The sequence below is a fragment of the Lutra lutra genome, chromosome 1 (assembly GCF_902655055.1).
Source record: "Lutra lutra chromosome 1, mLutLut1.2, whole genome shotgun sequence".
Lineage (NCBI taxonomy): Eukaryota > Metazoa > Chordata > Mammalia > Carnivora > Mustelidae > Lutra > Lutra lutra.
In genome coordinates, this window is record NC_062278.1 from 131,432,030 (window position 1) to 131,459,779 (window position 27,750).

The 27,750-nt window shown below is 46.5% G+C and overlaps 2 protein-coding genes across 15 annotated transcripts in view; both read right to left on the reverse strand.

Moving 5' to 3' along the window:
- The window catches only part of BFSP2 (beaded filament structural protein 2), a 65,202-nt gene extending 64,642 nt beyond the window's left edge, over positions 1–560 (reverse strand). The window contains exon 1 of the mRNA XM_047736784.1: positions 72–560. Within this exon, the coding sequence (XP_047592740.1) occupies positions 72–560 (489 nt within the window). The remainder of the gene's footprint in view (positions 1–71) is intronic.
- A 2,286-nt stretch (positions 561–2,846) lies between these two features.
- The window catches only part of TMEM108 (transmembrane protein 108), a 377,903-nt gene continuing 352,999 nt past the window's right edge, over positions 2,847–27,750 (reverse strand). For all 14 annotated transcript variants that reach the window (XM_047736889.1, XM_047736836.1, XM_047736861.1 and 11 more), the window contains 3 exons: positions 18,721–20,151; positions 10,933–11,087; positions 2,847–4,751 (listed from right to left, as the gene is read on the reverse strand). In XM_047736889.1, the coding sequence (XP_047592845.1) occupies positions 4,629–4,751; positions 10,933–11,087; positions 18,721–20,151 (1,709 nt within the window). In that variant the 3' untranslated portion in view covers positions 2,847–4,628. The remainder of the gene's footprint in view (positions 4,752–10,932; positions 11,088–18,720; positions 20,152–27,750) is intronic.

The following is a 27,750-nucleotide window of genomic DNA, read 5'->3' on the forward strand; positions in this document are numbered from 1 at the left end:
GACTCCTAGTACAGCTGTCAGCATCCTCTCCTGGGCCTATGCAAAGCCCTTGGGCATGGCCAGGCACTCACCTGATGGCAGCTGCTGGCCCAAGAGGCCCTGAGGGCTCCCCAGCTTTCTGAGCGTGTGGCCTTGCTCTCCAGGTGCATCCGCAGTTGTGTCTCCAGCTCCTGGCTGACGCTCTCCAAGGCATGAACCTTGGCCATGTATTCCACCAGGCAACCCCCCAGGTCTTCAACGGTACTGAGGTTCCTCTCCAGACCTGGAGCTGGTGCCGTGGCCAGACCTGAGCTTCGCAGGCCCTGCAGAAAAACACTGCTGATGCCCAGGGCCCGGCGTGTCACTCGAGTGCCCAGGCCACTTGTGTACCCACTGGGCGCCATCCCTACATAGACTCTGGGTGCTCGGATGAGACCACCCATGGCATTGGTCCTGGAGGCTGGGGGGCTATCCAGGGAGGATGATGACCATGTTCCCCCGAAGGATGCCCTATGCCTCTGGAGGGGCATGCTGGAGCTGGCCCCGGTGGGCATGTCCACTACCACCTGCCTTGTGCTCATCTCCCCTTCTGCCTCTGCTCTGCCTAGTGGGTTTGTAGAGCTTAGTGGCTTTTGATTTTCAGCCCCAGTGTCCCTGTGGCCCGGTCGTGGGCCTCTCTGGAAGCTTCTCTAGCCCCAGGGCTGCTTTGTCTGCTGTTTTCCATGAGCTTCCACCATTCACCCAGCTGAAAGAGAAACAGTCCCTGGCCAGGGCTGCGTGTAGAAAGGCACTCATGCATTCTCTGCAAGGTCATGTGTCTGACCTCCCAGATTTTTCCACTGGTAGTGGGGGAGCCTGGATCAGTGCAGGCTGTGGAGGGGGCTCATCTGGTCTGTGTACTTCACTACTTAAGAGAGGGCAAAGCAGCCCCATTTCACAGATGAATGAACTGAGGCTCAGAGATCTCAAATCACAAGTGTAGGGAGTGGCTGACCCAGAACTGAATCCAGGTGCTCCAGGGCCGATCTCAGAGCTTTCTACATCTTTGTGTGTGCTGTGTATGTGAATGTGTGAATAAGCATGCGTGTCTACACAGATAATAGATGGTGGAAAAGGATGTGAATCACCCATGGTGGGAGGCAGTCCCATGAACTCAAGAGAAACAAATGAAGCCTCTTGCCTCTCTTATCCTCCCAGTCTTGGCAACAGCTTCAGGTCCTCATGCGGCATTTTTCTTACCTCGAACACTGCTGTTATCAGCTGCTTGACCTTGGCCATGTTGCTCCACTTCTCTGGACCTGACTTCCATGCACTGGCCTGAGCTTTCTCTAATGCACTAGACAAGGCATCCTGGGCAAATTCGGGTCCCACACGATTTGGGCACCTATTATGCTGTAGCTGTTCTGTACACTTCTGTTTCTCCATTTGCCAGAAAGCTAATAAATAAGAACAAAGAGAAGGTTTTCCAGTAAGCTCTTTAAGGGTGTTTGAGTTAGGATTTGATGACACACCCTGGGTTTTAATTCCTACTGTAAGCATCTACTAAGGCATGTTGAATTCACATCTTGAATGCTTTTCTGGGTCTAGAAAAGATCTTCTGAGATCACAAAATGGACCTAAACCCCACTGCACTTAAGTTTTATCCCAGAGAAACCAAGTAGCCAAAACCGAGAGCTGGATATTTCTCCCAAATTCTGCAACATGGGGACATACCTCAAGTGAAAGAAGGGGAAGGGAGCCAACTTCTGGTATGTATTGAATCTATCCTAGTGTTGTATGTGGCTTCCGTACTTTATTTCACTGAATTCTCAATTCAACCTTAGGAGGTAGATAGAGGGTTGACATGTGCTACTATTTGAATTGTGCACTGCACAACTTCAGAAATACCATCACATGTCAAAATATGGTTTATTAATTCCTTATGTGATGAGGATGCTGAAAGCTCCAATGACTTGTCCAAGGTCTCCTGCTCAGAAAGCAGCAGAGCTGGGATGGGAAGGCCTCTTCTGACTCCTAGTCAGAAGAGTCACTCCTAGTGACTTATCTAGGACCCCCTCGGTCTCGGAACACCTAGAGAACTAGGGTAGCATCCAAAATCACATGAGCAGAGTTTAAAACTACTGTTACATACTGGAATATTCTATGTGCTCTTCCTTGCTGATAAAGACACCACAACTCCTTTTTCCCCTTCTACTTTATCTGTTTGAGATAACACAGAAGATACTTTATAAATATCAATGTTGGTTGTATGATTAACAGTTTAAGGAACCAACTTGATCAAGTAAAAGCTGGTAGTGTCCCTTATTTCTTTAGATGTCCACCTCTGGTACACCCTGTAGGGCCTACAGCACCCACCAGACTGTTATAATAACATCCTCCTAACACTGGGTCTCGAGGAACTGTAGGAATTCCAGGGTATGTCATCGAAGGCTAAATGAAGGGTTCAGGATAAAGTTGTTTGCACAGGTGTCATGTTTATGAACTGTTATTTTCTACAGAATGATAACTTCCAGTGCCCAGGTTAACCCCAGCTTTCTCTTACCCAAAGATATGTACAGCAAAACCTCCAGCCCCAGGGAAGGAAGAGGAGAGAGAAGGGATGTACCTTACTGGACACCAATGTTTCCAAAGACCTAGAGAGAGATGATTCTCTTTTGAAGAAATCACAAACATGTTCTAAAGGATTTGTATAATTAAATGACAAATTGCTAATCCTATTAGCTCATTACACTCATAAAACCCAACTTTTTGTTAAAATAATTAAAAAATACAGATGAATATTAAACAGTGTCAGTACTTAAGGAAGACTTAAAAATTATTTTAAAATGAAAAGAATGCAAAATGTATTAGCAACTTAATCCTCTGGCTAATAAAATAAGTTTATTTATATATACATGGTAGTTGAATTCTGTGGATAAGGAAAAATAAGTCATACATCCACATATATGTATATATAACATATGTATCTTTGATTACATATATTATATATAGTTTTACTTTACAAACAGATTTCTTTATATACACACACACATTGCTATAGTAAATGCAATAGCTGACAGAAATATAAGGTTAAAAGATCAGACAGCAGCACGCTGGTAAATGAATCTCAGAGCAACATTTAACCTGCTTCCTTGTGGGTTGAAGAATCTTTAAAGAGAGACAACCACCAAACTCATGTTAAGTAGATCCATACAACATTGAGAACACACATTTTTGAAGGCCATCTTTTTTTTTTTTTAAAGGAAACACATGAAGAAAGGAAAGTTATGATAAAAAGACCACAGTAACAACACGAACATATGAATCAACATTCAAGTCAATTCCCAATCTGACTATAAGAACATCTATATTCAAAATATACTATCAAACTAATTTTCTTTTAGAGAAAGAGTCAAAGCAGTTCTCTCCTCTCCCCACCATCTACTAGGAAAAAAAGTAAGAAGCAGCCATCTGTGGAAACCCCTGGTACATCTCTGTGGGTCTGACCCCTCCTGAGAGTGGGCGGGGGAGGTGGCTGGCCCACCACCAGTGAAGACAGCCATGCAGGGGAGACTAGGAAATGAGCACTGGGTGGGAAGCCCATCTGAGGACCTACAAGCAGGTCTGCAGTGCTAAGGAGGGAAAAAATGATGTCTTCTCCCAAGCAATCCACTTCGGCAATCTTGTTTTTGTAAGATCGCAGGAGGGTTTAGAAAATTACAGCTCCACGCTTCAAGGCCTCTTACATAAGCATGTTCCTCAGGGGCACAGTGAGATGCCTTTTGAGAAAACAAAGCTGAATCCCAATAAACATTTGATCCTCGAGGAAGGGTAAGCATTCCCAAGCTCCAGGCTTAGGATCCACATCTAAACCATCTCCAGAGAAAGGCACAAGTTTGAAAGCAGATGTGGGTGTTGGAGAGGAAGCAGGAATGTGCTTGGGGTGGGGTGGGGCTTTTTTGTCCACCAGCGCAAGGCAGTCCTGTTGCTTAGCATAGTGGAAGCTCCCTGTTGTGTGACGTTAGGGGGATGTGGCCTTGGAATGCTGGATGTCCTCTACAGACTCCTGAGGGCAGCATGCTCCTGCCTGCTGTCCTGAACTCAGACGAAATTAGCCTTGACAGCCAATGGTGTCACTGTGCGAGTGCAGAATACTCATTCACCGGGGGTGATGAGATGTTCGCTTTACCTGCTCTGTGTGAGAGTCTGCTGCTTCTCCCTAGGTGGCCCAGTTGCCTTCACTGGTGTGCATAAGGAGGGGGAGGAAATGGGGTTCCACTGAATCAAGAAGAACCGGAGCTTTAAGAAGCACTCAAAGGGCCGTGCTTATGACCATTTTAACATTTCACTTCTACAGGTCTGTCTCTTCCCTCACCTGTCTGGGCTGCTGGGACCCCCAAATGCTCAAGGACAGTTATTAAGAGAAGCAATCAATGCAACTGCTTTGCTTAGAAATACCTTTATTTTATAAAGCCACAAATCAATCTGTAAAGTTTTTTTTTTTTTTTAAACCACACTTATAAAAAAGATGTTGACAATTCTTAGGAAAAAAAGCTGAAAATGTTTCTTATTAAGTCAGGGTTACACAAAGATTATATTTATAATATATATTTGTATATTTATAATTTAGAGACGAAAGGTAGGGAACAGCAAAGCGAGAGCTGCTGCGGTTAGATCTCCGATACTTGATCATTTCCCACAAACAGTGTTTCTTGGCAGAAGGGGTTGACGAGGACCATCCCAGTGTCTCTGTAGTCACCATTGGCTGGGGATCGGGGTTCCGAGAGCTGGTCCTGGGAGGAGGGAGGGAGGAGACAGTATGTACTCGGAGGGTTCAGGTGGTGGCCATTCATAAAGAAACACACACACAAGGACATCCATTTCCACATGAGATTGCTTGGTAAACATTTTCATCGTCCTCACTGCCAATGCTGAAGTGCAGAGCCCTCTCTGTTCTTCCTTCAGATTTTTATAGTAGCTTCTGGAAAAGATTTCCTGCTCCCTGAATGACTTCCAGCTCAGGTTGCCAGAGATGGCATTGCTCTCCGTGTAGAAGTCTGAGAGGGCTTGCCGTGCATGATACATGGCACATGGCTTACTGCCCTCGTGGGCAAAACTGGGTCTGTGTGCCCCTTGGACTCTCATTCCTGCCTCTTTCCCACAGCTTTCTGGGAGACCTGGTGGCTTTTCCTCCCTGCACTTTCACACCCTAAACTTCTCACCTCTTTCCTCTCCTAGCACCCACCTGTCTGAGCCTTTAAGGGCTCATTCCTCCCCCTCCTGAGTCCTCCCAGAGCCTGGTCAGAATTATTGTCCCATTTCTTGTAGTACTAGATGTCCTGAGGTGAAGACATATGAGTCTCTACATGACAGTAGGTGGTTAGTGAAAAATTCAGTGTGTCTACACAGTCCCAGAAATGGAAAAACCTAGAGATAAGCAATTCACTGATCAGGTCTTCTGAGCAGTTTTGGCTTCAATGAACAAGGATTGCAAGCATTTGTGGTCCACTAGACATCTGTACTCAGGGTCAGGCCCAGGGATTAATTCAGGGGAAAAATTAGCTTGTTCCAATTCTAAAAAACTGCTGTCTCAGAACCTGTAGGCTACTTCAGGGCAAAGCCTCAGTAATATGCCAAGGTAGAACTGGCTTAGGCCAGACTTGCTTAAATGTCTTCACTTGAAGAAGATATGATTAATTCTCTGAAGTTTATTTTAAGCAAAACATGTATAATTTTGGGGGAGTACATATTGCCTTATGGAAAATAAGGAGAGAAAGGAAGAAAGGCCATTTGTTGGTGAAATGTCTTTTCAGAAGATAAAAATTTTCTTCAATGTCTGGAATTGACTGAGTGTCCATCTGAGAGGTAGACATGGGGTCAGCCCTCTGAGTAAGGAAAACAGGGCATCCCCTTTTTCCACTTGGCTTTGGGTTGAGCTGTGGAGGGAAATTTTGTGGCCAAAATCTGGTGTGTCATTTTATAGTTCTTACAAAGCAAGTGTTCACCAAGGGTGAACCGTGTGGATACTTCCCACAGTGTGAAAGAGAAATTTACTTAGAAAATAACAGACAAGATGGGGCGCCTGGGTGGCTCAGTGGGTTAAGCCGCTGCCTTCGGCTCAGGTCATGATCTCAGGGTCCTGGGATCGAGTCCCATATCGGGCTCTCTGCTCAGCAAGAAGCCTGCTTCCCTCTCTCTCTCTCTGCCTGCCTCTCCGTCTACTTGTGATCTCTCTCTGTCAAATAAATAAATAAATAAAAATCTTTAAAAAAATTAAAAAAAAAAAGAAAATAACAGACAAGAAAAAAGAAAAAAAAAAAGAGGAGGGATGGCCGGAAGAGGGGGAGAAAAAGTATGGAAAAATTTCCAGGCACATTTTGAGCATTACAGTTTTGCCTGTACAGCCTGGATTTGTGTTTGGCTGCTTTCATCAACCCAGACGGGGAGCAGGGCACCAGAGAAACTTGCTTAGGCAAAGCACTTGGCAGCCACCAAAGCTGGCAGCTACACAGCAGGCTGTGAGTGCAGCCTCAGGCTGTGGTGTGCGGGGCAGATGCCCTGTGACCTCGTGACCCTGCTATGGGTGGTCCGCAGGGCCTGTGTGTATCCAGGGAGTTGGAACAAATTGTAACATTACTCTAAATAAAGCAGAATGAGGGCAGCCGACCTGCTGGGAGGGAAACAGTGATAAAACCCATTTTGAAGCCCAACTGACCTTCCTGCTGCTGGTTTTCTTGCAATCTCCTGACCTGGGATGGTGACTGTGGCAGGGGTGGATTGGGTGGCTGGGTGGGGCAGCCTCTACTAGAACCTCTGGTTTTTGTCCGATGGCAACCCCAGTGCTCTGGGCTGGAATGACTAATAGGATGCTGCATAAGCATGGTCTTTTTTATAGTAAAGCTCACAGACACTGTCCTTTGCCTTTGGTTTTCATTTATCAGTTTGCAAAGAGAATATGAGAAATTTAGAGTTCAGAGATTCAGAGCCCACACTCAAAATGTGGCCAGCCCCTTTGCTAACTTACCCATTTTTTTTACTCACTAGAATAGTTCTCAGGAACACTTTAAAAAAAAAAATTAACATATAATGTATTATTTATTTCAGGGGTACTGGTCTGTGATTCATCAGTTACTTACATAACTCATAGCACATACCCTCCCCAATGTCCATCACCCAGACACCCCATCCCTCCCACACTCATCCCCTCCAGCAATCCTCAGTTTGTTTCCTGAGATTGAGTCTCTTATGGTTTATCTCCCTCTCTGGTTTTGTCGTGTTTCATTTTTCCCTCCCTTCCCCTATGATCCTCTGTCTTGTTTCTCCAATTCATCCTATCAGTGAGATCACATGATGATTGTCTTTCTCTGATTGACTTATTTTGCTTAGCATAATAGCCTCTAGTTCCAACCATGTCATTGCAAATGGCAAGATTTCGGTTTTTTTGTTGGCAGCATAATATTCCATTATATATATATGTGTGTGTGTGTGTGTGTGTACACACGAGTGGAAAATATATACACACATGAGTGGAAAAAAAGTGTGTGTGTGTGTGTGTATGTGTGTATATAGGTGTGTGTGTGTATGTGTGTGTATATATGTATACACACACACATATATATATATATACACACATTTTTTATCCACTCATCTGTCAATGGACATCTAGGCTCTTTCCATAGTTGGGCTACTGGGGACATTGCTGCTATAAACACTGGGGTACACGTGCCCCTTCAGATCACTACATTTGTATCTTTAGGGTAAATGCCCAGTAGTGCAATTGCTGGGTCGTAGAGTAGTTCTATTTTCAACTTTTTGAGGAACTTCCATACTGTTTTCCAGAGTGGCTTCACCAACTTGCATTCCCACTAACAGTGTAGGAGGGTTCTCCTTTTTCTGCATCCTTGTCAGCATCTGTCATTTCAGGAATGTTTCTAAAAGCATTTTTATTTTTTATTGAAGTATAGTTCACATACAATATTATATTAGTTTCAGGGTTATAACAAGTGATTTGACAATTATGTACATTATGAAATGCTCACCACAATAAGTGTAGTTACTAATTTTGCTATGCAAGATGTACACTGACCACATTAAAGACCAATGCTTTCATGAAGCCTGTTGCTCTGTCCTTTGGTTCAACATTTTTATTGTGCTTCCACTGTGTGTTAGGCTTTGGGCTGGGTGATGAGTCAATTGTGAATAAAACTTATGGTTCTTTCATGTGATAAACATTTACCAAGTACCTACCATGTGCCCAGAACATGGTAGGGATAGAGCAGTGAGAACAAACTTCTGCCCTCAGGCAGCTTATACGCTACGAAGAGACAGATAATGGGCCAGTCAACAGAGAATGATGCAGTGTCAGGTGGTGAAAAGTGCTCTGAAGAAAAATAAAGCAGAAAAGAAGATAGAAAACCATGGGGTGGAGGTGGGCTTCTACTCTGTATAGAGAAGTCAGGGCAAGTTTCCCTGAAGATGCAGCACTGGAATAGAGCTCTGAAGGAAGTGAGGGATGGAACCAGGAAAAGAGCATTTTACACAGATGCAAGAGAAATCTTTTGTTTTTGGAAAGACTGTGTTGAGGAAGAGCCAAAGGCTGGTGTGGTCAGTGGGAGGTCTGGCAGGAGGAGGCCAGGGAGGTGGGCAAGGCCAGCCTGTGAAGGGTCTGGTAAGAAGAATCTGGATTTTGTTCAAAGTGTGAAGAGGAGCCATTTGAGGGTTGGGAGACATGGCAGACATGGAGTCCTTCCTTGAGAAGATCATCTGGCTACTGTGTGGAGGACAGGAGGCAAGATGGTAGCAGAGACCTTGTTTTCAGAAGTTACTGCAGCAATCCATGATTTGAGGGAGGCAGCAATGTGGGTGGTGAGAAGTACTCCTATATCAGAAGAACCAAGAGGATCTGCTGATAGACTGGATGTGGAGTGTGTGAGAGAAGGGGCCTGGCAATGCAATTTATGTAATGAGAAACACCAGGGAACTTCTGGGTGTTTGGGTGGGGAGGGGAAGTCAGCAGTTCAATCTGGGGAATGTTGAATTTGAGATGCCCATGAGACATGCACAGCAGTAGCTGGGTACATGAGTCTGAGTGCAAGGGAAACGTCAAGATCAGAGGTGGAAATTGCAAGCCAATGGTGCAGAGCTAATATTTAAAGTCATGAAACTAAGTAGAGAGAAGAGAAGCAGTGGGAAGGCTGAACCCGGGCACTGCAGTGATTAGAGGCTGGCCAAAGGACTGGGAGCCAGTGATGGAGACTGAGAAGGAGCTGCTGAAAGGTGGAGTAGAGCCAGAATAGGATGGGGTGAAGGCAAACTTTCTGAGGAGGAAATGACTGATGGTGCTGATGCTACTGGTAGATTGAGTAAGAGGAATGCTTAGAACTGACTCCTGGGTTTTACAATGTGGAAGCAACTGGGTATTCTAGCTGGGGAGTGAAATATTAAACTAATATCAGGTCAGCAGCTACATCCTTACAACTCTGGTAAGTGCCATGATGGAAAAAGCATAAGGAGCTGAGACCATATGTTAGGAGCGCAGAGCCCAGCGTGGCAGGTCAGGGAAGGTCTCTCTGAGGAAGTGACAGTTAGACTGGGCCTGAACAATGGGTAGGAGTTACTGAGATGAACAAAGGAAGGGGCGCTGAGGAGGGACAGAACACATCCCAGTTGAAGGAACAGTCATACACAGCCCCAGAATGGGGTGTAACTTGGTGTTATAAAGAAATGAAAAGAAATCCAGGGTGGCTGGAGCTCAGCAGATGAGATGGAGAGTGGCATGACGTGAGGCTGAATGGTTGGGCCAGGGCCAGGTCCACCTCATGGGCCCTTCAGAAGACTGTGAACTTTAACTTAAGAGCATCAGGAAGCTACTAAAGGATTCTGAGTCTGGGAGTGATGTGATCACATTTATGTTTATAAAAGCCCACCCTGGATGCTGTGGGGGATGGATCCGCAGGGGAAGAAGGGACTGTCTCCAGGACTCTTCGCAGCTCTCACTGCTTTTACTCAGATGTCTGCCATTTATCTCCCGGGCCATCTCGATTGCATTCTAGCTGGCCTTCTTATTTTGTCTGTCTTCCCGCCTGTCCTCCCATCCATTCATTCATTCATTAAACCACCCTACCCTTCCTTCCTAGCCATTCACCAAGCACATAGAGAGTACCTTCACCAGGCCATCAGCACAATCTTTTTAAAACCAGGTCACACATAGCTCAAAACTTTCAATGACCCTCCACCGCCCAAGAGTGAAGTATAAACTCCGTTCAAGCCTATTCAAGCCCACACCTAATCAATCTACCTTTCCTGCTGTGCCCTGGCCTCTGCCCCCACCTTCTGTGTGAGAGGGGAAGGAGCACCCAGTCAAAGCCTACTTCTCTCACTGGCCAGATGGGTATTTTGGGTAACATTTCCTGACCCAACGTATTCTGTTCTCCCATGATATGCTGTGTGCAGCCCACATTCCCACCTTTATTCAGGTTACTTCCTTTGTTGGAATACCTGTCAAAATCCATTTATCCTTCCTAACCCCCACTGCAAAGGCTTTCTTCTCCTAGATTTCTACAGCTCTCTGCAACTCTTCTTGTATCTCCCCCACCCCCCAACCACATCTTGGAATCTGGGCCCCAAGCTCTCATCTTCATAATCCCCAGAGACTGTCTGCCACAAAATGGGTTCTCAATGAATACTTATAGAATTGTTCCCAGCAACCCAGGGAATCTCAGGAACAGGGCTTCCCGAGCTTTAACATGCATAGAAAGCACCTGGGAAGTCTTGCTAAAATACAGATTGATTCAGCAGGGCTGGTGTGGGGCCTGTAGTTTCCTGAGTGCTGCTGCTACTGGTCTATGGACCATCCTTTGAGCAACAAGACACTAAGAAACAAGCAGATGCTCTGTGGGTTACTCTGCAGCCTGTGCTATTCCCTGTGGTGGGGCTGGACCTTCCAGGGGCACCTCATGGTTTGGGGCTTGTTACCTCAGAGGTTTCAAGGGACTGGATCTCCCTTGGTAACTCCACAGCATGCTTATTGAAGTAGTCCATGGTGATGGCATTGTTCCAGTAGCTCAGGTTGTTCTCTGGATTGGCCGTCTTTTTCTTCCTCCTCAGGCAGCACACTGTCAGCAAGACAGCTATAGAGAGAGTCCAAGTTAGAGATGGGGGAGGGAGACAAGCATGGGGCCAGCATTGCTGAGTGACAGAAGCAAGTCTCCAGGTGAATTTGAGATGGCCATACATTCAGCCACTTACCCCATTTGTTAATTTGTTTGTTGGTTCAACAACTATCTACACATATTGAATGCCAACTTCAGGCCAGGTTCTGGGAGAGAGGGAGTGAAAAAAAGACAAGGCTGCGCTGTGTCATAAATATCCCTCCTAGTTTGTGTATGGAGGAGCACAGAGAGGGTCACATGATATATAATAAACAAAACGAATATAAGGTAAATTCAGACAGCAGTAATTGTTTAAAGAAAATAAAATAGGGTGAAGTGAGGGAGTGAATGGAGAAGAGTTGAGGAGAGAATGCTTTAGGGTGATCATGAAAGGCTTTCCTCAATGTGTGATCCTATCTGTCCAATCTCTGAGACTTATGGAGCTCCAGGGAGGAATGAGTATATTTGGATGTTGTGAATGAACAGGTATGTGATCAGAGGGGCTTCAACTTGCCAAGAGGGAAGGCTTCTGAGGTTGGGGAGGTAAGATGGCCTGTCCAGGCTCACATAGTGCTGAGTAATGCTTTAACAAGGATGAGAGCAGCCCTCTTAGGGAGAAGCCAGTAAACGAAGACTGGGCATTTCCCTGCCAGGATTACCATCACCATAGCCTGTGGGATGGCTGAAACTCCAGGCCTGGGGTGAGCAGGGCTGCAGTCAACATCTTGGAGGTGATGACCATCTGTGCTGGGTAGAGGGGACCCCAGATCCGGCAGTTCAGAGGCTGGCGCCGTCATGGCAATAAACACCAGGGGGCAGCAGAGTGCCAGCTCTGTCCAAGGCAGCCTGAGGATTTGGCCAGCATCAAAGGGCCTGTACATGTCAGGATGTGGGGTATCTGCTAAAGTTGGCATCCATATAGGCTGAGACCTCAGGGCCCACCGCTTCAGTCCCAGAGGGAAACCAGGATTTCTGTAGCTCTCTCCTCAGCTGCTGGCCTTGCTGGCATCTCAACCTGAAAAGACCTCCATGCAAGGGCAAGAGATTGGGCAAGTTTCTATTGATCTGATCTGCTTTGATCAGAAAGACTTCTCATTTGCTCACTACTTTTATAGGTACCCTTAAAAAAGTTTTAAAGATATAAAGGACATTTCTGAATGTTTGAGCTAAAAGAAATTTCAAACTGGTTGGTATAGACTTTCAAACATTGAAAAATTTCCAAACTCAAGCTCTCCTTTTTTCTTCTCTCCCTTCCTTCCAAAGAAGGACATGATTGAAGGATGAATGGGGTGAGGTGGGGGAGCTGTAGAGCTCAGTCTGAAAATGCTAATGTAGGGCATCTCCTTATTTTACAGATGAGCAGACTGGTCCAAAGCATCCTGCTGACTTGCCACAGGTCATAGGTCTGTGAATGGCAGGGCTGGATCAAGGCCCCAGGTCCTGTCTCCCCTTTATTCTTCACGGTCACTACTTTTCCATCCTGTTCCTGGAACTTGGATGGAGAAATGGTCTGGGGGAATTCAAACTGGTGAAACAGAAGCCATAAAGCTACTAACCTGTGTTGGGATGGGTTGCAGAGTCTAGGTCCTCTGACCCCCAGTCCAGTGCTCCCTCAAGCCCACACTGCCCCTGGCTCCAGAGCCTGGGCCTATTTAGGACACAGGACCAGGACTCTGCCTTGTGGGAAGAGCTGGCCCTGTTGCAGGATGGTCTGGGGGGTTGGAACAGGGATCTCTGTTCCTAGTTTTCTCCCCTCAAATGTTAGTGCTTCAGGCCTGATTGTTTCTCTCAGGGAATTCCCAGTGCCTCTCGAGTGCTCTTTCATTTACAATAGAAGCTGGCCTGGCCACAGAAAGAACTTGGGCATGGAGTCTAAAAGGCCTGGGTTCAAGTTTGACTCTGCTGCGTGTTACATTAGGTAAGTCACTTCAGCATACTTGACTACTATGGACTCACAGGGCTGTAATGAGAGCTAGAGATCATGAATGCAAAATGCTGAGCACCCTGTCTGATGGACAGTCAGTACTTATTTAATGAGAGTTTTCTTCTTGTTCTTCCAGCATCCTCCACAAGAGAAAGAAAAACTGGGCTACATGACTATTGAGTGGCTCAAGGCCAAGGGACCACCTGTGATTTAGAACTTTCATTATTTTGCTGGCCTGACCTTTCACCCAAGAAAAAGTACAGTTCAGACTTATGGAGTCGCTAATATATGTCCAGTGCTGACCTAGGCACTTTACAGTCTGATTTAACCCACAAAATAGCTCTCTCAGGAATGTACTGTTACTCTTCCTCTTTGCAGAAGAGGCAAATGAAGCTCATGGAAGTTAACAAAATTGATCTTGATCACTCAGGTAATTAATGGAACTTGACCTGGGTCTCCATGACCCTCAGGGAAATGCTTGTTGTCTTATATTGCCCTGAACACTGCAGGGAACACATCTGAGGCATGTGGAAGCACTTGTAAATGACACAACTCTGTGCAAACACAAGCCCATGCCGGCATCTGCCTTTTTTTTTTTTTTTTAAGAGAGAGAGAAGGAGGCAGAGAGAGTGTGAGCAGGGAGGGGGAGAGGGAGGAGAGAGAGAATCCCAACTGGGCAGCACACTCAGTGCAGAGCCCAATGCAGGGCTTGATCTCATGACCCTGAGATCATGACCCAAGCCAAAATCAAGGGTCAGATGCTTAACCGACTGAACCACCCAGATACCCCTGGCATCTGCCTCTTGAAGGCCCTGAGCTAACACAGTGGATATTAATCCTATTTTTATAGGTGAGAAAACACTGGGCCAATGGTTAAGTAACGTGTCCAAGCCCCACAGGTGACTGGCAGGAGAGGTGCTGTGACATATTTGATTCCACAAGCCAAGTCTTTCTATTATACCAGGCCTCTTCTCCAGGGATTTATGCAGGTTTAATGTTTAAAAAAGGTTAGAAGACAGGGAGCTGTCACATATTTCAGTTTGGCTCCTTCACTTTGAAGATGAGAAAGCTGACATTCTGGAAGGGAGGATTGGTCCAGTGGTGCCAGCCTGAGGGACCAGCCTAGATTGTGGACAATCACTTCCTTTCTTTGGGGGTTTGTGCAGGAGGTTCAGGGAGGCCTCAAGGTATGGAAGGATGCCAGGCTGGACATGAGGATATAGGCCTGGGGAAACCAGGTTTGGGGGCTCACTGTCAGCAGCCCATCCTGGTGGGTGGGACTAGAAGGCTCCCAGCAGGGGATGTTGGTTGGGAAGCACAGAGAAGAGGTAAGAGAGCATGGCACTCTGGTCCAGCTGAGGTGACAGCCCCTGGACAACCTCGCCTGGCCCTGGGGCTTCTCTACATCCCCCTTGCTTCACTTAGCTCACAAGCCCCAAGGAGACACACTTCCTTCTCATTCCAATTTATTCTACTCTTTTCATGGAAAGAGTAACTCTGACCCATGTTTTCTTATGTAATAACTACAAAGTCATTTTGGGCCTGTAAGAGATACATATATCTAATGGCATTCACCGTCAATCTGGAATGAAGCCAGAATGCTCTGGGGTGCAGTACACATGGACCCTCACACATCTGGGGCAGAGAGAGGTGTTACTCTGTTTCAGCCAGGCTCAACCTAGATTGGTGGTGAAAAACATCTGCAGCTGGTCTGGTTCCTGTTCTCACCATCCATAAAGACTTTCATCTTTTTCAGGGAGGCAGGGTGAAGACATTCTTGAGAATGGATTTGGTATGTGCCACAAAACTGACCTGATGAAAGCCCAGAGCACGGACTGGGGTGTGTGAGGATCAATTCAGCGCCAGGCCCAGAGGGTTCTAAAAGAAGGTGGTGGGCTCTTTGCATCCTGATGGTGGCAGCAGAGACCAGCTCAAGAGCCACATGGCATCTCTGCCCTAGCCAAATGTGGCCTGGATCCAATCAGTTTTGGTTTTCAGCACATCTGAACCCCTGTGTGGCCATCTCTGGCATGGCTCAGGAGACAAAGCATTTCTCAATCCTCACACATATATCTTTCCAGCCATTGGGTAGGGCTTACGATCTGGAAGGGTTGGTGGAACTGATGACAGCCCTTTTTGGGCAGGCCTGAGATTTGCTACGATAACCCCCTGTTTCCAACAGAAGCAGGGGATTCAACCACCTGCCTAGCAACTCTGGCCTCCTGAAATCTGGTTTCTGGTACATGGAGGAAACAAGGTCAGGGCTGGTCAGGGCTGGGACAAGGTCAGGGCTGGTCTGAAAAGCCAGATGTGAGGAAATGCATGCACTTTGCTACTAACCCAGCCTGCCTGAAATATATGGCAAACTGGCAATGAAGACCCTTCTTTGAGGGCAGTAGAGTGAGCTTTAGGATAAATGCAGCTGCTGGAAGAGGTCTGCTTATCTGATGACTGGAGTGGGATTAGGCTATGAAAGCAGCCTGGATATTTACTCATCTGTGCTTTGAAAGAGCACAGTATTTTGAAGCTGGACAAGTATTCTATCTTGATGTCCCTTGCATCAGGGTCTTCCCCGGGCCCCAAAAGGATGGTCCCACAGGAGTTGGGGCCATGACTAAGGATAGGGAACTCTATGTGGAAGCAGCTAGGACTAAGGCAGGGATCTTGGCAAGTAGGGCTTAGGGGAACCTCCCAAGTGCACACTGGGAATGCAAGACAGACGCTGAAGGACATGGAGTCTGTGGTTCCAAGGGGCTGTGAGAGTCCACTTTGAAAAAAGGGTTCATAGCTTCCTTTACAAAGTTGTACTTTCTACTCCAGCATCTGAAGGCTCTTTCAGAGTGCCAGGAGCATTTTCTATGTGCAGTTTCAGGCTGTGTCCTTGTTTCTGTCTTGGCTGATATTATTATGCATGGTTTAGGCAGCCCATGGGTTTTCTGACTTTGCAGTAAGACCTAATTTCAAACTCACACATGCAAAAAGGGCTGTAGAAGTCTTGTTAAAACTGTAAAACAGGTGGGTGTGGCCTGTGGGGTGAAGCCTAGATCTACTCTGTGCTGTCCAGCTGAGGCAAAGAGAAAGGCCCAGGTGGGGAGAGGGCTCTGTGAGCTGGGGGAGGCAGCCACATCAGATATCTCAATTCCCTAGTGCTTGGCATAGTGCCTGGCACACAAGGGGTACTTGGGAAATATTGTGTTGAATCACAACAGATTCTACCACCGGATCTGAGATGACTTATGTGATTGGGACCCTGGGCAAGTCAGTTCACCTGAGGACTTAGTCTCTGCCTATAAGGTATGTTCTTGCATAGCATGTTTAATATGTTTTTTATTCCTCTGACTAGTCTGTTTTACAGATGGCTTGGTTAAAAATAATGGGAACTCACTTTGTAAACTAAAGCTTCTAGAGACACTTAAAGAATGAAAAATTTAAAAGATGGTCTCTAGTGTGGTTACTTCTCAAATATGACTATTATTAATAATTTATTGGCTAATAGAACTACATTTTTTCATTATCATTCTTCTGTTTTAGAAGCGGACAATCACAGTTTTAAGCATTCATGTGTGTTTCCATGAGAGACAATAAAGGCACTTAATGAAAGAATAAAATATGCAACCTGCAAACATTTTCACTTTTCCTAAATTGGGTCCTTGAGCAGAAGTAGTTGCCCACCTTTGACATGGAAAGTTTGCTTTGCTTTTCAACTAGAAGGAAGCAAAAAGCTGGGAGAGGTGACTTCTGGAAAGAATCTAGAATCTAGATTTTAAAAGATCTTGTTGGTACAATGCCAAGTAGAAATTATGTCCATGTTAAAGGCATATACCTCCTGCACTAATGTTCAAATGACCCATGGCATGAGGAAAGGCTGGGAGAACAGCTTAACAGCCTCCACTGTGGAAAGTTTCTGGGGCTTTGTTCTTATTGAGATCAGGATGAGCCCATGGTGTGATGTGACAGTTAGTAAAACAGACAGAGCTGATATCAGTGTTGGCTTCCTGAGTGTGACTGAAGTGTCCAGAACAAAGGAAACACCACCTGCTCTCCTCTGTCATGGCTGGCCATGTGGAACACTATGCTCCCTACTGGGAGAGCAGGGCTAAACTTGTGGTCATTCGGAGCAGCAGATGATGGGGTAGGGCCAGGGCAATGTGAGATTTGAAGGAATTGAGATGAGCGGCTTAGAAAAGGAAAAGCTGTCTTTGTGCACCATTTCAAATGTTTCAGGAATTGGTAGATAGACTGATTTTGTATGGTTTCAGAGGGCATGGCTTAGGACCACAGAGTGAAAATTACAAAGAGAAAAATGTCAAGCTTCCAGGAGAGCTGGGTAACAACCTGAGGGAGTCAAAGGAGAATGGCTGTCCATTGACTGAGAAGCACAGGGGGTTTCTCACCCCTGGAAGGGTTCAGAAGGAGGCCAGCCAATAACCGTGGAGGGGTGGGGGAAGCTAAAATTAGTGAGGATTCATGTGAGTTTATCAGAGAAACTCTAAGAATCTAGTATCAAGTACATGGGGAAGACATAAAGGAAGCCCCAATATTCTGAGTGATTAAATCGGGTACTTTGTGGCAAGGTTAGGGGGAAGGATCTTTCAAATTCTCATTAAAGGAGTGACAGGTAGCAGCACGGAAGTGCTGGTGGCCTGGGAAAGACCTTCTCCACCAGCACCAGTGGAAGCAATGCAGTCCACACTGCATCCAGCTCACACCATCCATGAACAAATAAAACTGTGGAAGAGGGATGGGGCGCCTGGGTGGCTCAGTGGGTTGGAGCCTCTGCTTTCGGCTCAGGTCATGGTCTCAGGGTCCTGGGATCAAGCCCCGCATCGGGCTCTCTGCTCAGCGGGGAGCCTGCTTCCTCCTCTCTCTCTTTGCCTGCCTCTCTGCCTATTTGTGATCTTTGTCTGTCAAATAAATAAATAAAATCTTAAAAAAAAAACTGTGGAAGAGGGAGAAAATAGCTAAATTCATGTGTAACTCTCAGGCTCTCAATTTAGCTATAGGAACTGCTGCTTTTGCTAAGGCTAATAGAAATTCCTGCAAGGTCAAAGCCTCCTCTCCTTTTTTGGAGAAAGAGAGAAAGAGTAGGAGGAGAAGAGATGAGGGAAAGGAGGGAAGATAGGCAGAAAGATGGATGTGAAGTGGGAGAGGAAGGTGAGGACTCTACTACTTGCAGGTTTTATGTTTAGAAGTGCCGGTGTTCCCCTATGGTGTCTTGGTGCCATGTCACTACAGCCATTAGCAGGCTGCCCTTGAGGGTGAGTGTGGCAGGATGGTGTCATGACAAGAGCACTGGGGAGGAAGTTGGTGACCCTCTATCCCAGGCCTATCCCTCACTTAACTTTGGGCTCCTGGGCGAGCCATGGCACCTCTCCAGCTTGGTGTTTCTTTCTGCACAATTCAGAGCTTGACTGGACTACTTGGAATGTTCTCCCCCACTCCTGGGAGCTCTCTTTTTATGACGAGTGGGCATCTGATCCATGGCCTGGCAGAGCTAAGGACTAGGGGTAGGGATAAGCCATGATTTGTGTCCTGCCACCTAGTCTCCTACAATTCTGGGAAGTGTAGCCACCTGTTTGGTAGGGACTTCCCAGCTCTGGGGCAAAGGCTCTCTGGGAACAGACAAATTGATGTGATAGAGGGAGAGGAGGGAAAAGGGGAGGAGTAAGGAGAGGGTGAGGCACTTACAGCAGGAGGAGATGGGCACGCTGATGGCCAGGATCACCCAGGCGATGTCCATCTTGCTCAGGCAGATGGTGGCTCTGTGCTGGGGTTTGTCCCCTTCGGCCACATGGGATATATTCCCTGCTGTTCCAGGCTTCCAGGTCCCAGCAGGGACTAGGCGGTTGAGGAAGTTTCCTGTGGCTGTGGACACCACTGTGGAGAGAGGACTGGGCACCCTGTTGGTCGTGGTGGGGGTGGTTGTAGCCTCCTCCTTGGCTTGGGAAACAGTGCTTTCTGAGCCCCTGGTGGGGTGGGCTGGGGCCTGCGAGGTTGAAGATGTTCCCTGAGGGGTCCCCTTGGAAGGGGCGGAGACACTGGCATTGAAGGCAGCCTGGGTGGGTCCCGCGGTGGCTGTGAAGACCCCAGAGCTGGTAGATGGAGGTCTGTTGATGCTGGGGGTGACAGTAAGCCAGGAGTCACTGTGGCTGGGGCCATCCTGTGGGTCACCGCGGGGGCGCTGAGAAGGCACTGGGGCAGGTTGTGGACTGGCAGGGGCACCTGAGGCTACTGTGGTGTCCGGCTCCCCTCCTTGGCTGGTGAAGGTGGAACCACCCCCCTGGTCTGCTCTGCTAAGGCCTGGCTTGTCCTCTGCAGGCACCAGGGGGGTGGTGGGTGGTGCCCACGAGGTCCTGCTGGGTGCCATGGTTGTGGCCACTGTCTGGGGTTGTGGCAAGGAAGAATAACCCCAGAGTGGGTTCCTGGGAGTGAGGGTAGACAGGTCAGGTTCTATAGACCCTGTAAAGTTGCCTTTGTAGATCTGAAAGATTTTCCCCAGGGGCCGCTTCTGCCCCAGATGTGTGGAGCTCTGATTTCGTCCCCGCTGGCCTTCCTTCCTCCCAGAGTGGTGGCCACTAGGTGCGGGCAGGACAGAGCGTGATGAACTGCTGGTCCCCTTTCGGGAAGAGCCTGGGGGCCTGGGAGGTCTGCGCGTGGTAGCCCGGGTAGGTGCTGTGGTGGGACGGCTGGTGGCTCCCGTTGGCTTTGTCAGCAGGATGGTGGCCATAGCTTCCCCCTGGGGATGGCCCTCTGAGTGGGAGGATGTGGTTGCCATGGCAGCAGGAAGGGGCCCTGTGGTTAGGGGGCTTTCAGAATGTGGGGTGGTTGCTGTCATCATGATGGTGGAGACGGAGTTTGTAGGAGGGCGTCCATCTGGATGGGGTGTTGTCATTGCCATGGGAGCTGCAGCCTGTGAGGAGGATCCATTGGGATGCGGGGTCAGTGAGCCCACAGAAGTGGGGGCAGTTGCCATGGAAGAATGTCTGGTAGAGCTGAGGGTTGCTGTCACCATGGTGTCTGGGGTGGTGCCTGAGGGGAGGACCTGAAGAGATTCTCTGGGAGACGGTTCCTGGGTGGCAAATACCAGTGCTTCGGTCAGTGCCAAGATGAGGAGGAAGCCTTGAGAGGAAGACAGAGAGAAGAGGTGAAATACCTGGGGAGTTGCTCAGAGCCTGGACCTTCCTTACCCATGAAGCTGTGATGCTCTGGGAGCCAAAGGGAACACTGGGAGCATTCCGGAGGTCCACACTGCCGACCCCCAAGAGCAGCTTCTCAGAACAGGCTGGGCTGGGTGTGGGAAGGATTATGGCCTCTGAATGCCTGCTTCCCCTCTGTAGCCAGGGAGTGGTCAAGGCCAGGTTGATCAGAGGGAGGCTGGCAGCTCTGTGTGAGCCAGCCTGAGTCAAATGTGGAAGGCTTCTGTGGGCAGAGCTGACCAACTCTTATGCCTTTTCTGAATATTCCATTTATGGACTGGACAAAGGCACAAATTGTCAGACGTCTATTTATTCAGTCCCATTCACTGGGCAAGTAAGGAGGGTCTCTATCCTCTCCTTGACATTGGAGGACACAAAAATGGACAAAGCAGTCTCTGGCTCTGAGTGAGCTCAGACAAATCCACAAACAATCCTAAAACAAGACAGAGAAATCTCAGTGCCATAGGTCAGTGATAGGCAGAAGGGGATAGCGGTCCAGTGGGTGACCAGATCTGGTGCCCACATAGCACTTAGCAGAGAGCTGGAAGAGAAGATGCACTCCAAGAACACCACTTGGTTTTATGGTTGTCATTAATGTTAACTGCTTTTCCTATGGCACTCATGTGGCTGAACTCTCTGTGGAAAATCACTGGTGATGCCCAGCCTTTTGAGTAGGAGGACCTCTTTTGAGCATTAAAAGAAAATCATGAATTTCGCATGATGATCAGTGTGTATGCTTTTGGTTCATTGAGAAAATGCACAGGAACAAAAATGCATAAATTTAAAAATACTTCTAAATATATGTGGATTTATTAATCATAATAGCATGTGTCAAACTTTACAAATAATACATCTCATATAAATGTGAGACATAGGATCTGTTCAGATTATAAGCTGGAAAACTGGCCACCCTGGTACAATACATGGGCTGGGAAGAACTGGTCTCAACAGCTGATGTGTGGCCTGATTGACTTCTAAGGCCTAATTCTGACCTGTGAATTCCCCCTTTTTCTTATGAAGCCCTTCCTGGTTACTGTCATGTCCTTCCTTCAGCTCTGCTAGCCACCTAGACAATGGTAGAGATCTGTCTCTATCTGGTAACTCTCTGGGAGCCTCCCTCCCCCACCTAGATTCAAGCACTGAATGGCCAAAGCAGGGATCCTGGCAGTGATTTCTATGTATCTGGGTTGATCAGCAAAGCTGCAAAGCCCTGGTGAGCTTTCAGAAACAAAGAAGGGGAGATCATCTGGCATGCCTTTGAAACAGGCCCAGGATTACTAGTGAAGCCACCTCTGTCTTGGGTGTGGGGTGGAGTCTGAGTGTGGACCAGCTCACCTCGCCTTGCATTTCTAAATTAGTGGGTGGAGGGAGGCCAAGGGACAAAAGATTGAACAGACTGTAGCACACACAGTCTCTAGGACCAACAATTTGTCCTAAGCAAACTATTTTTTCCTAAACTTTCTTTGGTGATCTAAACCATATATTAACAGTAAGCTCTGCTTATTCAAGTCAATCTTAAAAACTGTTTTCTGAGCATCTGCTCTGGCCCAGTCTTTCATACGTTTTAATCCTCACAATCACTCAATGGGGTAGGAAATTGAGATCTCAGGTAGATTAACGAATGTGTTTAAAGTCCCATCATAGTTGTGGTATATGGAACAGAGCTGTATCTAAAATGCATGCTTTTCCTGGTCAACCACCACTGATAATGCAGGAGGAGGAAGTTGCTGTGCTGCAATGCTCTGACTGGTTCAGGGTTATTCCAACCCCTCTCTTGCAGCCAAATACCACAGGGACAATCTGTTCTTAGGGCTGGGAGTCTTAATCTCTGACGTTTTGAGGGACATTCTCTTACAAGCCTATGTTTTGTTCACGAGTCCCTTAGTTCAGTATAAGTGTTAAAGATTGAACTGTGTGTCCCCCAAATTCATTTGTTGAAGCTCTAACCTCTAGTATCTCAGAATGTCACTGTGTTTGGCAATAGGGCCTTTAAGGAGGTTATTAAGTCAAAATGAGGCCTTTAGGGTGGTCCCTAATCTAATCTGACAGGTGTCTTTATAAGAAGAGGAGATGAAGACCCAGAATGATACCAGAGATGCTTGGACACAGAGGAAAGGCCACCTGAGGACACGGTGATAAGGTGGTCATCTTCAAGTCAAAGAGAGAGGTCTCATCAGAAGCCAATCCTGTCAGTAACTCGATCTTGGTCTTCTAGCCTCCAGAACTGTGGGAAAATAACTTTCTGTTGTTTAAGTACGCCCAGCCTATGGTACTTTGTTATGCCAGCCTGAGCTAAGACAGATGTCTTACATTAGAGATCCTCAGAAAAAGGAAAGTCAGAGTTGTGTTCAGGTAGTATATTTTGGGAAGTGATTTGAGGGGATGACCATGGCAGTCTGAGATGAGTCAAACAGAGAAAATCAATCTGAGGGTAGGTTATGAGTTGATCAAATATGATACTCATATTTGCTGGGGACCTCTGAGGGGCTGAGTAGACTGCACCTCAAACTTTCTATGTGAGAGGAGCATTTGCTTTCCAACTGCATTCCAGCAGTTCTTGATGTAGGAAACAAAGGCAGAAGAAAAATTAAATTTCCTTACTACTTACAGCCCATTGACCAATCCTTGAAACAGGCAGTGACATTTCTCTAGGAACTCAGCTGCCTTGATGTTAATATTTTGCTAAGGGCAAGAGGCAATCTTATCCCAATCCCCCAAGATCCTGTAAGTCTTCTTTAACATATAAAAATTCCTTTGGAAACTTTTTCTCTATCCACCAAGATACATGTTAGCAATCATCCTTCAAGCATATAGCCCACTGATATACATCTGAAGGGTCTCATGACTGAGTTTTTTCTAAACAGTAATAAACGACCTTTCCCTAACACTGGCTAGCCCCCTTAGGATCTTGGAAACCTTGTTTCCAAAATACCTTGGAGACCGTGCTGTCCCTGATCCCCTCTCAACTTGAAAGTATATAATGAGTCACCCATCACAACCCCAGTGCAGCTCTTTCTGCCCATGGGTCCTGTCCCCGTGCTTTAATAAAATTACCTTTCACATCAAAGATGTCTCAAGAATTCTTTCTTGGCTGTTGGCTCCAAACCCCACCACTTCCTACAGCACTCCCATCTCCACTGGCTCAGGGCTACTTCACTGGTGCTCATTCCTCTGTATTCTTTTCTTCTGCATGAGGCCCATGGCCAGTGTGGCTTAGTCAGAGAAGCCCCAGGCAAGGGGCTGTCAGGGTATGCCTGTGCCCAGCTGGTGGCTGCTGCAACAGCTGGAGTTAAAATTAAGGGCCCTTCGGGACGCCTGGGTGGCTCAGTTGGTTGGGCAGCTGCCTTCGGCTCGGGTCATGATCCCAGCATCCTGGGATCGAGTCCCGCGTCGAGCTCCTTGCTTGGCAGGGAGCCTGCTTGTCCCTCTGCCTCTGCCTGCCACTCTGTCTGCCTGTGCTCGCTCTCGCTTCTCTATGACAAATAAATAAATAAAATCTTTAAAAAAAAAAAAAATTAAGGGCCCTTGGCTTCCTGGGCTAGAACATCAGATATGTGAGAGAAAATCAGAGACCAGAGACCAAGAACATGGAAATCTTTTGGCAGCAGCACTAAGGGCAGTGCAAAGCTTACAGACCCCGAAAGATCCCAGTGACAGGTGGGAGAGGAGCCACCCTGGCCTCCAGAAGAGCTTTTGCAGCACTCTAGAGGTAGAAGGGTTAACACATCGTAGTCTGTAAAATACTAGGGAAAGAAATGCTCTTGACTTTCTCACCAGGAGCATTCCAGGGGCTAAAATCCTCCTAGCTGGGAAATATACGACTACAATCGTTCTTGCTTTAAGACTTCCTGTGTAAATAAATATTTGCCTTTGTTGTCCCCTTCTCCCTTTTAAAAATTAATTCCTTGAGGTTATTTTTCTTTCTAGGAAGACTGTTAAATTACCCCTCAGTCCTTCTTTCGACTTTAGAGTAAACCTTTGTTTGGTACAATGAATGGGTATTGCCATCTGTGTGCCAAGAATTTTCATTTGGAGGATGACGTTTAGCTGTCACAGTAAGAGGGGCCCTAGAGGTAACTTAATCAAATTCCCTCATTTCACACAGGGGGCAATGGAAGGAGCAAAGTGACTTGTCCAAAAACACACAGCAAGTTGGGGGCACCGCCTGGACCACATCCACTATTTCAAAGCAACTTTTCATTTGTATTATAAAAATTGCTACGATGTTGCACTGCACAAATACCTCCTTCAACCTCCACTGTCATTTTCACTAAGAAAATCAGACATGACTTTACCTCTCCTCTTTGGCATAAAAGGTTAATAACTGAATGAAAGGGCGCATACTGTCACAATAACTCTGCAAGGCCTTCAACCTGGGCTTCCCCTAACAGATGCAAATTTTCATTCAAGTCCCTTTGTGTTGGCCTGCTACTCTTCTCCCCACAATCTGGGGCTATTGCCTCTTTGCATATAATTTACATAGATTTGCATAATAGCCTCTGGAGGCTCTAATGCCAAATATGTGAGAGAGACTAAAACTAAAATTTAGCTTGACATGCTTTAAATGTGGAACTGAATTTTAAAGCATCTTGGAAAATGGACAAGCGTAGGGTGTGGAAACCCACAGACTGATGGGTGTCCAGATGTTGCAGGAAGGCCTCCTCCTTCCTAAAATTCCAATGTGTACATGATCCCAGGGCCCAAGGAAAGGAAAGGTCCTCCTCCTTCTGTTGATTTGGTTGGCTGCCCACAGTGCATATTGGGCATGATACTTGCATCTGGCAAAGGCAAGGAGGGAGCTGGTGAAGGGAGAAATGGCTAATTTAATGTATGAGGTGCTTCCTATATGCCAAGCACTGCTTGAAGGGCTAAGCCTGTCCTGATATATTTAATTCCCAGAATACCCTGATGAGATAGGTACTATCAGTAACTCATTATTGCAATTGAGGAAAAGCAGCACGGAGAGGTACAGGAACCTGTCTCCTTTCACACAGGTAGGATATGGTGAGCCGTGATTTGACTTGGCACCTTGGCTTCAGAGTCTACACTCTTAGGGGCACTTGGGTGGCTCAGTTGGTTAAGCATCTTACTCTTGATCTCAAGGTTGTGAATTCAAGCCCTGCACTGGGCTCCACACTGGACGTGGACCTCCTTAAAACAAAACAAAACAAAACAAAACAAAACAAAACAAAACAAAACAACAGAGTCTACACTCTTAAAACATTTTCACTCACCCCCTTCCCGCACCTGCCAGGCTGCTATGCATAGTCAAAAGCAATGATCCACAATCCTTTGAGTACTGATTTTCTATTATTGGTCTTTTGACTTTTCTTCCCTCTTACCTGTTTTCTTTCAGGGCTCTATATGACACATGTGGTGTTCTTTTAATAAGATGATCAATTAACTTTATTCTGTAAGTAACAGGAAACTTGTAGTGCTAAAATAAAAGGGCTGGAAATTCTTGTTTTAAGCCTCTGCTCTTCTCCAACCTGTCATATCATGTAGAAAATTATTTAATTTTTGTCTTAAAATTGCTTATACACACACACACACACACGACATATTTATTACATATATAAATTTCCCTTACACTTATAAACAATTCTATCTCATTTTCCTTGTAATTTTGTTTGTTTATTTATTTATTTATAAAAGATTTTACTTATTTATTTGACAGACAGAGATCACAAGTAGGCAGAGAGGCAGGCAGAGACAGAGGAAGGGAAGCAGACTCCCTGCCGAGCAGGGAGCCTGATTCGGGGCTCGTTCCCAGGACCCTGGAATCATGACCCGAGCCAAAGGCAGAGGCTTTAACCCACTGAGCCACCCAGGCACCCCTGTTTTTTTATTTTTTAAAAATATTTTCTAAGTAGGCTCCATGACCAGTGTGGAGCCCAACACAGGGCTTGAATTCATGACCCTGAAATCAAAACCTGGACTGAGATCAAGAGTTGGATGCTTAACTGGGGCACACCTGGGTAGGTGGCTCAGTCAGTTAAGCATCCAGCTACCCCCACTGGTACTCTCTCTTGCTCTCATTCTATCTCAAATAAATAAAATCTTTTTTTTTTTTAAGATTTGATTTATTTATTTGACAAAGAGAGAGAGAGAGAGAGAGATCACAAGTAGGCAGAGAGGCAGGCAGAGAGACAGAGAGGAGGAAGCAGGCTCCCTGCTAATCAGAGAGCCCAATGTGGGGCTCGATCCCAGGACTCTGAGATCATGACCTGAGCCAAAGGCAGAGGCTTAACCCACTGAGCCACCCAGGTGCCCTCAAATAAATAAAATCTTAAAAAAAAAAAAAAAGAGTTGGATGCTTAACTGACTGAGCCACCTGGGCACCCCATCATTTTCTTTGTAATTTAAAATGTCTTTATCTTTGGGGCATCTGGGTGGGTCAGTTGTTAAGCCTCTGCCTTTGGCTCAGGTCATGATCCCAAGGTCCTGGGATTGAGCCCCGAATCAGGCTTCCTGCTCAGTGGGAAGCCTCCTTCTCCATCTCCCACTCCCCCTGCTTATGTTCCCTCTCTTGCTATGTCTCTCTCTGTCAAATAAATAAATAAAATCTTAAAAAAAATGTATTTATCTTCTATGTAGAGCTTTCCTCCCCCATTAAACTAGATTTCTACTAGATATTTCCCCCATTGTCTTCAAACCTTATGACAGAATCACAAAATCAGGAGATTGAGTAGTCTTCTGAGCCATCCCCCCCATCATTAAGCCCCCAAGCAAGATGGCAGCTCAGCCACTGTCCGTAAATTCAAGGACACCCCTCCCACCAAGAGGTGGGTCTGTTTCCTTCCCCTTGACCCGAGGTAGGCCTTTGTGAATTCTGTGAGGAATATAATGGGGCAGAAGTAACATCACATGACTTCCAAGACCAGGACAGAAAAGCTCATACAGCTTCTGCAGGTTTCTTTTGTGTGTCTTTGGCTCCATATAAGAAGTCCCGTGGCCTTTAGGCCACCACAAGGAGAGACTGAGTGGAGGGACCACTTGGAGAGGGAGACAAAGGCCTAAGGAGCCTCGGCTATTCTAACCCCAGCCAGGTATCAGACACAACAGTGAAACAGCCTCGCTCCAGCCACTGTTGCATTGCAACCACACAGAAACCAAGGGAGAGTCACCTCACTGAGCTCAGTCAATCCTAACATTTGGGAACAAAGTAAATGATTAAGCCATTGTTTTGGAGTAGTTTGTTTTATAGCAACAAATAACTGGAACACTTAGGGATTTAGCTTCTGCATCCAGTGTTTTAAAAACATAAGGAAAGAGTATCCACAGCATATGAAGTCTGACCATCAGAGAGTCTGTTCTCAACATGGGCAGGAACATACCATCTTGCCAGGAAATGGGCTTTTCTAATGTCAAAATTATTATCTTTCAGTTGGATGGGATATTAGGATTCTTTGGTATCCAACTCCTTCACTTTATAGATGAGAAGGGTGAGGCCCAGCTGAAACTGAAAAAACTTACCCTGGGCTACACAGCTATACAGGGTTAGGACTATGAGTTTCCCAGG